Genomic DNA, 12,583 nt, shown 5'->3' with positions numbered 1-12,583 from the left:
GACATCACATGATGTAAATCACAAGGAGTGACATAAGAGAAAATGCTGTAAAATCACCAAAAAACTACTTAGTTTGATTCTGCTGTATAGATGGATACTATACACTGGGAGACTAGGGGTCATTGGGAGACTAGGGGTCATTGGGAGACTAGGGCTCACTGGGAGACTAGGGACACTGTGTCCCCATGTGTCTGTGTCATAATGTCTCCCAATGTCCTTTAGTGTCTCAGTGTCTGCCATAATGTCTCCCAGTGTCCCTTAGTGTCTCAGTGTATGTCTCCTTGCAGCCTTTCCCCCCATTCCTTACTTCGCTGAGCTGTAGGCTGTCTCTGCAGGGTGGGTGTTGCTGTCTGGACTCTCTGTAGCTGCACCCCTGCAGATCAGTGAGTTAAGATAGGCACGGAGGGATATGCTGGAACTTCCTATCCCTGCCGGTCTCCACATACAGTGACCCCTACTGGCCAGTGCTGGTATTGCATAGTAATCTCTTGTTTATACTGAGAAAAATACCAGCATTTGTATTGCCAGTATCACTGCAATATTGGCACCAGACAGGCAGCCTCAAATACTGGCTGTTCCAATAAAATAAAAGAAAGGTGGAATCCCTAAGAGTAGTGTGTGTGTGAGTGTGAAAAAAAAAATGTAAAAAAAAAAAAAAAAATCTCTTTTTTTTTTTTTTTTTTTTTTTAATAAATGGGCCTATTCCATGGGCCTGGGCCTGGAGCTGCAGCTCCATCAGCCCCTATGTTAATCCGGCCCTGCTAGGAAACACTACGTTTACCTACTGCTTTGAGGAAACACAACTTTTTACAAACATGAAATAAGACATGTTCACTGGTGAATCCAAAGAATAGCATACTTTGCCCCACCCTATTTTAAAACATAACTTATGAATTATCTACAAGATAAACAGGTGTCATCAACAATCAAGTAGAAATGGTGTGAATAGGACTCCTAAAGATATGATTAAAGGACCACTATAGGCACCCAGACCACTTCAGCTCAATGAAGTGGTCTGGGTGCCAGGTCCATCTAGGGTTAACCCTGCAGCTGTAAACATGGCCATTTCAGAGAGACTGCTATGTTTACATTAGGGTTAATCCCGCCTCTAGTGGCTGTCTCATTGACCGCCACTAGAGGCGCTTCCGCGCTTCTCACTGTGAAAATCACAGTGAGAAGACGCTGACGTCCATAGGAAAGCATTGAGAAAGCTGAAATGCATGCACATTCAGCGCTGACGTCAGAAGAGGGAGGAGATTTCCCCAGCGCCGAGGGAGCCCGGTGCTGGAGAAAGTTAAGTGATTAACCCCTTCCTCCCCCTTCAGCCCGGCGGGAGTGGGAGTGGGACCCTAAATGAGTTTGTTTTCCTGGCACTATAGTGGTCCTTTAAGACCTAAATCCTTCTGTCATTCTCTTCTCCCAAAATGGTACAGTTCAGATGTAATGAAAGAATAATAAATGGTAAAATATTTTGAAAATTAATAAAACTATTTGGATGACCACTATGAATGGAAAAAAATCATTTGGTTTAATAAAATAAAAGCTAGAGCTTTGTTTGTTTAACCATCTCTTTAAGTAGCATAAGCTAAAGTGGGGAATGTAACATGCAGAGTAGGAGATGGGAGGAATATTGTGTCTCCATCAGAGGATATATACGTATACCAAATGGTTGTTAGAACTATAGCAGGATGTGGTCAAATAAGGGAGAATATACAGATTTAAAGGATCAGAACAGCTGTAAGAAAAGATGCATATAATTTAAATATTCAAAAAATGATTATTAAATGCCTACAGTTCAAACAGATTGAGTGCTTATTGTTGTTATTAATTTGTTCTGCCATGTGTTGCATGTAAACATATTTAGACAGAGTGAAAAGAAGGAGTTGGCAGATCTAAGGTATTTACTGCAGACACAATAAGGCATAAGGAAGAAGAAACATAACATGTGGCAAATAACTTCTCCAGAACATGAAAAATAAAAACAAATTAGAAAAATTTCCAAAAAATTATATTATGTTTTTTAAGGGAACGAATATGTAAAAAAAACTCAACGATTTCAGATCCTTATAAGATATATATGTTATATTCACTTAAAGCGGAAATAGAAAACAAAGTATTTTGTGTGTAATGTAATAAAGCCTACATAGAAATTTTACATTAAAAACATGGATATGCCACATACATTCAAAGTTAGACAGAAAATAAGAACCGTACCTCTTAATGCCCTATTCAATCATGATACAGAAACAAAAATATTAAAATAAAGTAAAAAATATAATGGCGTTGATTGGACAGAGAATACTTGGGCTTCGGTTCATATAATCACTTTTTATGAAACCTTGTCAAGTTCCAAAGGAGAAGTAAGTGAAATAGCTGAAGAAGTGGGCCAAGTTGCACAATAGAATACCTTAAAGTGGTCATTCAGAGTGGATGATTTTTGTAGATGACAATATATATTAGATGATAAGGTCAGACAACGTGAACTGTCATGACCTGGATAAAAAAAAAGGAGCTGTTCTTCTGGAAAACCGTTGGAATTTAAGTAGATATGTATTTGGAGTCCAGAATTTATAAACCAAATACTTACACATGGGCAATGTTTTTGGTGAGTTTTAACGATTGTAGATTCAACAATAGTGCACAATGTCAAGTTGTAGCAGAAAAAGACCAGTAAGATGCTAATGCATGGGTAGGAAATGCAATGTTGTCATTTTACCATTCCTTAATTAGATCTAACCTTGAATACAGAATAATGTTTTGGGCAACAGTCCAAAAAAAAAAAGGATATTATGGAGATGGAATGGGTCCAAAGACGTCTTTGTTTACATTATAATATATGCCTTTGAGAGATTAAGGTTACTTTATTCAAATATTATTCAAGGTTACAAACTATGCATGGTGCATTCGAAAAGTTACTCATAAACAATGCCATCGGAAATACTTTTGTAAATAATTTCAAGACAGCATCATATATATAAATGACTGGGGGTTAAATAACTGAACAAATGTAGTCTGGTGTAAAAAATCTCTTTAGGATGCATGTCCAATTTAAGATTAAATTAAACCCATGGGACAAATTTGTGATGGACTATTTAACAAACAGATTTTGCATGCCAATATAGCATTTTCTAATTTTAGCAGCACAAGGTCCCCGAGCTAGGTATTCACGTTTATTACATGTCCTATGAGAATGAAGGAATTTTCATTTGACATGTTATTGGCCAGAATTCCTTATACAACTATTTACAGGCTTCTTACAGAAAACTGGAAAATGTTGGGAATTGACCAGAGAATTCCATGCTGTAGACCATATAGCCAAGTCGAAAACGTTTTCCTATTTATTTTACTTAGAGTATATATATATTTCCGTTCTGCATTGTGAATAACAGTCTCCATGTATTATTATCTGAAAGACACACATTGACTGACTCCATGATTTACAACAGATACCCCTAAGCTCAGTCCTGAGCTATGATACCCATGCATTGGTCTGCCTGACGGTTGGTAGAGTTATATTTCTGTGCAACAGCTTCAAAATGTTGGGTGTCAGCTGCTATTTACATGACTGGCATTTTAATTCAGCTATCTCCTGATCATGATATTTTGGGCATGGGTTGAGAAAAAAACAAAAAACTATCACTTGATAGTTTGTTGAATATACGGATTTCCATTAAAAAATGCAGTGATTTGATTTTTGTCTGACTAATTGTGTCGACAGGTAAAATTAATTTGTTTGCAGGATATCCAATATCTTGCATGTTTTACCACAGGTATGAAAGGTGCCATTCTTGATTGCTCCGTTAACACGGCTGACAATCTTTACAATAACTGCCATTGTTTTGTCTGTTTTACATCATGTACAAGGCCTGATACCTAACGTGAACAAGGCTATGAGCCAACCAAGTCGGTATAAAAACAGTATCGGCTGGCATCAGGTGAGGAACTTAGGCCACATGTTCAAAACAGTTTCTGTAGTTAGAATCATAGTACAGCAATATACGAATTGCACGTTCAGGATGTACTACAAGCCTACATAAAGAGATATTGCCGGCATTAAAAAACACGTCAATAAAATGGACATCTGTTAATAGACAGTGAGATCTTTTTTTACTAAACAATGTTTTTAATTAAACCCCCATATATGGCATATCCAAGAATGTTGCATTAACATCCAAGTCAGCAACGTAGTTAATTAAAATAAAATCCATATTTATTCCTTATCACCATTTTCTGATAAATTCTTTTATCAGGTCTGACAGAAACATGGTAGGTGGATGTAACTATAGCCCTCCGCCCTGCCATTTAATTTGTTCTATGAACAACTCATCATCTTTGAGTTATTGTACTCATGCCAGCCTTGAATACATTCAACAGATTTCTATTCTCTAAACTGATTTATTAAAGTGAAATAAGACACTTGCAATACCAGTATACTTGTATTGTGATACCAATGGAAACTGCATCAAATATGCTAACTTTATTTCAAGCAAAAACACTATTGTGAACAATATATGATTCGTATCCCCCAGTGGGCATAATACAGAGATTCAGGAGACATACTTGGCCTAAATTATTTATTTTTTAAAATTTCTTTTGTTTTTTTTTTTACTTTTCTGATTCTCCCAAACTGTATTACATAAGTTTCTGTGTACATTCTTCTCAGCATTTGATTTATCTAAATTGAAGCAAAAGTTAATATTCCTATTCTCTTAGTCTTTTCCTTCCTTCTCATCTTTGCATATTTTGTTCACACATTGGTGTAAACATAATAAAATGATTGAAGATACAATAGCCACTGTGGGTTTGATTTCCTGTCTAGATTCATGATTATACAGAAAGATGAGATTTAATAGACAAAGATTTAGTATTACAGTGGCAGGAAATGTAATTTTGCGATATAGACTTTAATCTTGATCCCATGAAAGAATAATGGTACACAATGCAAGCCTATTCAGTATTACAAAGTAAACTTGTAATAATAGATAATATTACATGATTAAATAGTTTGTGATATAATGAAAAAAATATGTTTTTCTCATATTGTGGTTGTTTTTCAGACTCCAAAAGATTGGCTTAGTGCAGGTATCTAATGAAAAATGCTCATCTGGGAATGTTCTGCAGCTTTATAATCTGAATGTACCTTTCCTGGTTAAATACTTTGTTATTATTATTATCAATGCTATCAGACAGACTCCAGTAAGAGCATAGCATTTTCACCGCAACTTTCTCAATACAGGTTGGAAATAATAAAATAATGGAAGCGTCACAACAATACACGTTTTTATATCTTTTAACTGTTCTTGTTGTGGAGGGGTAGTCCTTTTACGGAACTAAAATATGTGCTTTCATTTCCCGTCCTTTTTCTAGCATATACAGGGTTAGACAGTAAACCACAAATTGCCAGAAATTCACAGGGGGATTGCAAATTTAAAGCCTGAATAGCTGAGTTCATAGTAGAATTTTTCCAATTTGTATATTTTGACCTTACATTTGTAATTTGTAATTGAATGCCTGAAAATTCATGGTTTATTGAATATCCCTGTTAGTGTCTGGTATGTGAAAACGTGCTTTCTATGGCATTAAATATGATGCTGCATGTTTAGATGTCGATACTCTATAATAGTATCTTATCTGAACAAACTAAGTAACTCTGCAATAATCTAAATGACTAATCCAAGAACAAATGCCTTATGAACTACAAATAGTCACGTTAACTAGTTCCGTGGCTGAAAGGGTTAAAAATCACTATTTGATTGCACCAAAAATAATACAAAAACAAAAACATCCCTCTCAAAACCACTCACACTTATCTGTAGTATTAAAAGCCATAGTGGGGCTACAGTAGGGGTTAGGTGGTCTATTGGAGTAGATAATGGGCTTTGATACTATAAAAGAAAATACAGTTTCTTCCCACTCACTTTGGCCAGGGTGGTCCAGTGGGAGATGTAGCTTGTCAGAGTGCTCTCAATGACAGGAGCTGGCCAGGCAGAGGCTCAGCCCAGCCCCAGCACTGTGTTAAGCCGCGCTGAGTTTGAAGCAGGGAAATGCTGTGTGTTATGTCCCACCAGTTCCACACAGCCTCCGGTATGAGGCTGGGCTGATGTAGGGGGCTGCTGCTTGGCCACACTAAAGTAAGGTGGGTGGAAAATAGCACAGACAGCAGCATGCTGGATTTATTATTAGCCCCAGGTACCCTGTTCTGGCCAGGCACAGAACAGAGTACTCAGGGTTAATAATAATAAATGGCGCATTTTAGACCAGAGCATTTCGGGGGGAACACTTGGGTCTCTAGCTAAAGCCAGTCCCCCCTTGCCATCCCCCATGGTGGCTGCCACCCCCCTTCTACCTCAGCTCCCTATTCCTGGGCGCAGTCACCCTGTACATGCGCTCAACTTTTATAACAGTAGGTACTCTATCTTAACCCTGCATATACATGGTAAAACAGAGGAGTAATAATTTGGATAAAGTAACATGCTTGATCAGGCTTCACACGGGGACAAAATGTCTGATTTTGGCCATTTGCAAAGTTTCCAGTGCGCATTGTACAACATCATTGTTTTATAGTAACTTGTATAGTACCAACACATTCTGTAATTCTAGATTCCGTAGTAAAGGGTAAAAAAACTCAAATAGTGAAAAGTAGAAATGTGCATGGGCAAAAAAAAAAGTTTAATTTACTTAATTTTCTAATTTTGTCTAATCCAATATTCGAAATTATCGATTTGTAACAAATCCAAAATATGTTTTACATTTCAGAAGAGAAACTAAACTTGGATTATTCCCATTATTCCAAAATATACCAAATTAGGGTGCAATTTAGCAGATAGCTCCTTAATTTGGTTTCCTTAAAATAGTAAATAAACATAAGGGTACCAAATTAGGGAGCTATCTACTAAACAGATTCCCTAAATATCAAAATGAATAGTATGTATTATGTATGTATAATAGTATAACAAATTGCTTTTTTCTTAATTTTGATTTGCCAGTGTTTAGTGGATAGCTCTTATCTTATTTGGAATCCTTACCTGAGATTGAAATAATTAAGGGTATTAAATTAGAGATTACTAAACAACTGAAAGAGCAAGTTTAAGATAAAGCCCTTATCGGAACAAAAAAAATTGTTTTGAATTGTTGTAAAGAATTCGGAAATGTGGATGTTTCTGAATTGCCGAATTTATCTGAATTCATCCGAATTTCGATTCAGAATGAAACAAGTTGAACATGTAAAGACTGAAGAAGAAAAAACTAACACACAGATAGAGTACATTTTCTGATTGTAAATTTACAATTTAAAAGTTAAGGGAGTACATGAGACATTTGGAATATATAGGGGGTGAAGTTGACAGCAGTGTGTTGCCGAATTTTAGAATTAAATAAAGTAATTCATAAACCAGTTGGTGCCTTTACTCAATTGCCATTAGTTATGTTTAAGAAGCTTACAATAAAAAAAAAACAATAAATATCCAATTTCAATGTATTTCAGGAGATGTGTGTATGGTACATTATGTGACAGTATTTTTACAGGAAGCAGAAAGCCTCCATTAACTTTAATGCTGAGCATATTGTTGCTCCTACTTAAGCAAAATTAGTCCGTATTCAATAGCCAGGTGGTGCAATATAATATGGCAAGCCAGCAGGAGTTTTCATTAAAAATATCACTTATTTCTTTAATGTGACACCAAAATACAAGAGGGAAATTAACTGTGGTCAACTCCCTATCTAGTTTAATATTGCAAAGTTAGCATAAAACAAATTGAGTAAAATGTAACTGTACCTACAAGGTTCTCGCACAGTAACAAGCAATTACGTTACAACAGCTAAGAAGCCACCCACATAACAGAGCTGTGTCTTTGTTCTCTATCTTCAAAGAACAAGCCAATTGCATCTGGATCAAATACTTTAAACAATACTCAGACGCTCATCAAAGTGTTTCCCTTTCTAGAGATATTTAATTTAATTAGCATTAATACAGACATGGATTTACGCTCTGTTTACGGTGTATGAAATAATCCCTAGACACACATTCAAGAAATTAACCAATTTCATTTTTAAAAGATTTTTTTTTTTTGTTTAATTATAATTTTTTTTTTCAGTTCTATTCTCCGTACCTGACAGGAGCGCCTCTGCTCTGAGCCGGCTTCAGTATGACTGTCACTGTGCTGTCAGTCTGATTCAAAGGTGTTTCAAGTTCATAAGCTGGCATAGAGGGAGCTAGGATATAGGAAACGGCAAAAAAAAAAAAAAAGAATTAATAAAGTGAATCAGAAAGAATCATTAACATTAATACAATTATTATTCTTTAATTTGCGTAATTAAATTTTCAGTATTATATTGACTCCCATGACCCAGTCTTTGCTTCATTAATGGGACAATTTAAATACCTGAAGGAACACTTCATTGTGCTTAATGATTCTAGGGGATCATTTTAGAAAACTTACAATGTTATGAGAAATCAACCCTTTCATAAACTCTCTTTGTGTCAACTTCCGTCTGTAATGCAGAGAGATGGGAGGTTTTCCTGCCTCATTCGCTGCTACTTTGATAATAACCCCAATAACTCTTTAAGAGGCATCGGATTAGACATAAGTCATTAGCAATGATGACTTCACAAGAGGTATGTCGGACTGCAATGAGAAGACTCAAGCAGAAACACTGCACATGCATACTCCTAGCACCATGGCCATTTCAAATCACTGATGTGGTCATGGTGGGTAGAGTAACCCTTTACTTTTTGTGACAGAACATGTACTAGAGGCTTGTCCTATTCTAGGCACATACTTCTGCTCAGAGGTAGGGATCAAGAGAAAAGTGTTTGTCATAAATATTAAAGTAACACTCCCACTCCATAATAACATCATCTCTATGAAGCCACTATGGGGGATAGTGTCATTGATGCCATGTTGCTAAAGCAAAGAAACATTTTTTGCACAGTTTAAGCCCAAAGTAGTCCCCTTTCCACCCTTCAGCACTGCCTTTTCAGCCAGCCTATGGTCAACGCAATGATTGTGAAGTTGTTGCATTGATGGCTGCTGAGAGACATACATTGGCTTGGCAAAATCTTTCTGATCACTGCAGCTGTCAGATGAAGAGACAAGAGGCTCCTTGGGGGATAACTTCCAGGTTAAACTATTTGAAAATGGTTTAACTCTTGAAGGTAAGACAGCACCCAGTGACTCCAGTCCATTGAGATTAAGTCAAAAGTCAGCCAGAATTAAGTCAGGAGTCAGCCAGAATTTTTCCTTTAAGATACATATCAGGGAAGAATTGTCAGTAATGAAAGGATTAATAACAGAAAAAAGACGTTTTATACATGCCATGTAACAGTAACACTAAAGACTACAGATGCACCACAACACCTACACTAAACCCCTCAAAAGAGCTTTGTCATTCTCTAAGCTTTGAATTTACAATAATTCACCAGAGAGTTGCAAATGTATGACCAAGGTAACTTAGTATGAAACATAGCTGACTTGGAGAATTGTCCATGTGGGCCTAAATTTACCGACCTCTAGTCAAGTCAAAGCAATTTAAAACTTAGTGAAAAATCCTGCTGGTTCAACAGGACCTAGTAAATTATGACCTGTGGGGATTTTACATATGCACTAAGTGTACACACTGAGGCAGCATTCCTTTGAAATTTAGATATTTCCATTAATATCATATATTGTTGTACAAAAGGGGAAAGAGGAAAAATAAATTAAATATTTAATCAAATAAAAAAATGTATAAGAAAACTAATTGAGAGGTGGTCATTATACACTTACATGTCTCATTAATTAATAAAGTGCCATAGTGTTTTTTGATGTATTTTGAATAAATGATTGCATGTATTATAGCCTCTTTGTGCATTATGAACACACGTTTACCATATCCGAGTTTACCACTGCTACATGGAGCTGCCATCTTTAACTCATTGTGGCTTATTTGAATAAAGACCATGCAGGTAATCAAGAACTAGTGTGTGTTTATGAATCCTGATATTATGCACAAGATCTGGGTATCTCCATCAAGGTGGATGGAGGCAATACTCTGTATATGTTCTACATAGTAGTGGTTCTTTTCTGTTTTTCTGTGTTTCTTATGACTTAATTATTCATAATGGTGCAGAATCAGTTAACTGCATATCATAGTTTGCATGAGTGTTCTACTTTGATGTCCCCTCACAAAACCAAATTCAGAAAGTATTTAACATTGATCACTGTAAAGAAGCATATGTAAACATAGCATTAAATTTGTTACTCTGCTATTTTATGTTTGTCACAATCTGCAAATAAAGACTGTCAAAAGAAAAAAAAAACTGGGCATCACAAAAATGCACTCTGGAATTATTTCAATAGTTCACATTGTTTATGGTCTTAGAAGACAAGCAAACAAAAGAGGGCTAAAGATGGCTGCCCCATTGTAGAAAAGTAAGCCAGGAGGCGCACATAAAATAGGTATTAATAGGCATGTATTCATTATGAAATAGTACACAATGAGGCTAAAATTCACAAAACTTTTTAATTTCCCTAATAATAGGTACTGGTGACAATTTAACTTTAATTACGCTGGAAACCACCATGATTTTTCTTCAATTTTGAACTGATGATATTTCAAGATACATGTTCAAAGTAGTACCTGAAATCTTAGTTGTAAACTGGCTTGTAATAGAAGGGCCAAATCCTTTTGCCGTACTAGCCCTGATGGTGAAAGAATACGTTGTCCCAGGATATAACCCAAAGAACAGATAATGTGTCTCATTTCCTGATTTTAATATTCGTCCACTCTGATTGGACAAATCTATTTCAGGGTCGAACGAGCTGACTGCCTTGTAGGAGATCTGAAAGAGAATGCACAAGAAATGATAGAAAGACTTGAGTCGAACGAGTGAGATTACATCTTTAGCCGATAAACCCATCTGATGTATGCACTGTCAGACATTTTATGATAACACATCATACTCCTCTAGATTCTTAAAAATGTGAATCCAATAAATGGCCGAGGAACACAGCCAAAACTGCTCTGAATTATTAGTTCTACTGATGCAAAGACTTAGAGGCAAATGGATTACAAATGTAAAAGATGGGTTCGGGCTTAACCTGATACCTTCAAGTTGTTTGCATTTATGCTAGGAAGGTATAGTCTTCTTTGTGGTGTGTCCTTCAGTAATTAGATTGCTTTAAAAGATTATGTTTTCATGATGACAGAGACAATTTCTCAAGGTAAATTTTCCTTGAAGTGTGTGTTGAGATTTAAATGTGATATTAACCTTAACTGCCTGTGCAAGCTCTTGAATTTCTATTTAGGGCCTTTCAAAACAGGTACATTCTGAGCTTATAAACCCTTTGTGTGCTAGTTGTTGCAATCTGTTATACTGCAGATTATGCAATCAGTATTCAAGACAAGGTCACAAGATAACTGTAATTTTCATTGCGCTAATCAAGACAAAATTATATATTGTATTTTTCGAAGATGACAATTCAGATTGTATATTTAACATTTTTATGCAGACATTATTGTTTTAAATGAGTCCAAAAAAAATTTAGATTGAAAAAAGTAAAAAAGAAAAGATGATCTCATATCTGTAAAAAAAATACATACTAAAATAGCAGTTTAAAAAAGTTATATGAAAGAAAGATTAGTGAAGGATGGAAGACAAATAAGAGAAAAGGTTGAGGATGAATAGGGTATGAAGGAGTGGAGAAGTTGAGGTGGGAACGGTATTAGGGAGTGGAGACAGCGTGAAGAGGTTGAGTTGTAGAGGTAAATAGATTTAGTGCATTTTAGGTAAAGAGGCAGAGAGTTCTTCAGCAAGAACTTCAGTTAGCTAATTGGCTGAGAGCATCAGCTGACCGAAGGCAGAGGGGGGGGGGGGGGGGAGGGAAAGCCCTATTTATAGCATCTGAGAACGTTATATCTTCCCAAGTTGATTAGTGAATGGTGGTTTGCACAACTGTTATTTCTCTAAATCTGTTATTTCCACAGAAACTGTGAATTTCAGTACTATTTAGGAAAAAAAAAAAATTGGGTTCTAGTGAGATGAACCAGATTTTGAATCCAGTGTCCCACCATCCCAGAAAACCAGAGAAAAGGGTCTAAAAATAAAATAAAGGCATGGTAAAAACATTCAAATAAGCATACTTGCTCCACATGAGCCCACTTCAGGTCATTTTTACCCATGAAATAACACTTTTTTTGCATAAAGTAGTAAAGTTGTCATATATTGTACATGACTTTTTAAAGGTTTATGTATTTAATCCTCAAGCCTCAGAAATCAATACAAAGGTATTTTTTTCTTTTTTTTTTTTCAGGACAACCGCATGCGTGACCCAAAAGGAATACATATTTCACTAACCTTTGGTTCCTTTTCTTAACATCAAAAACCCTTGACAAGTCTGACTTGGTAAATCCCTCTGACTTGTTCAACTTATTGTCAAGCATTTGATTGACAAGCTAAAAGGATTTTTTTTTTAGAACTCTTCACATCAACTCCAGTACTTGAACATATTCCAAACAATGTCTTATACCATAAACTTAAAATGCTTCTCTAAAATTGATGGTTATCTTTATGGCTATTACATTATAATTGTATTAGAGTCATTAA

At 35.8% G+C, this 12,583-nt stretch overlaps 1 protein-coding gene across 11 annotated transcripts in view; it reads right to left on the bottom strand.

The window, feature by feature from the left end:
• PTPRM (protein tyrosine phosphatase receptor type M) overlaps positions 1-12,583 on the bottom strand; it is a 713,165-nt gene that overhangs the window by 350,023 nt on the left and 350,559 nt on the right. For all 11 annotated transcript variants that reach the window (XM_063451546.1, XM_063451547.1, XM_063451551.1 and 8 more), the window contains exons 10-11: positions 10,618-10,819; positions 8,109-8,211 (exon numbers count right to left, since the gene is read on the bottom strand). In XM_063451546.1, coding sequence (XP_063307616.1) covers positions 8,109-8,211; positions 10,618-10,819 — 305 coding nt within the window. The remainder of the gene's footprint in view (positions 1-8,108; positions 8,212-10,617; positions 10,820-12,583) is intronic.

This window comes from Pelobates fuscus, chromosome 4 (assembly GCF_036172605.1).
Source record: "Pelobates fuscus isolate aPelFus1 chromosome 4, aPelFus1.pri, whole genome shotgun sequence".
Classification (NCBI taxonomy): Eukaryota; Metazoa; Chordata; class Amphibia; order Anura; family Pelobatidae; genus Pelobates; species Pelobates fuscus.
Note: the sequence above shows the minus strand (reverse complement) of the source record. Positions and strands in the feature narration are given on the sequence as shown.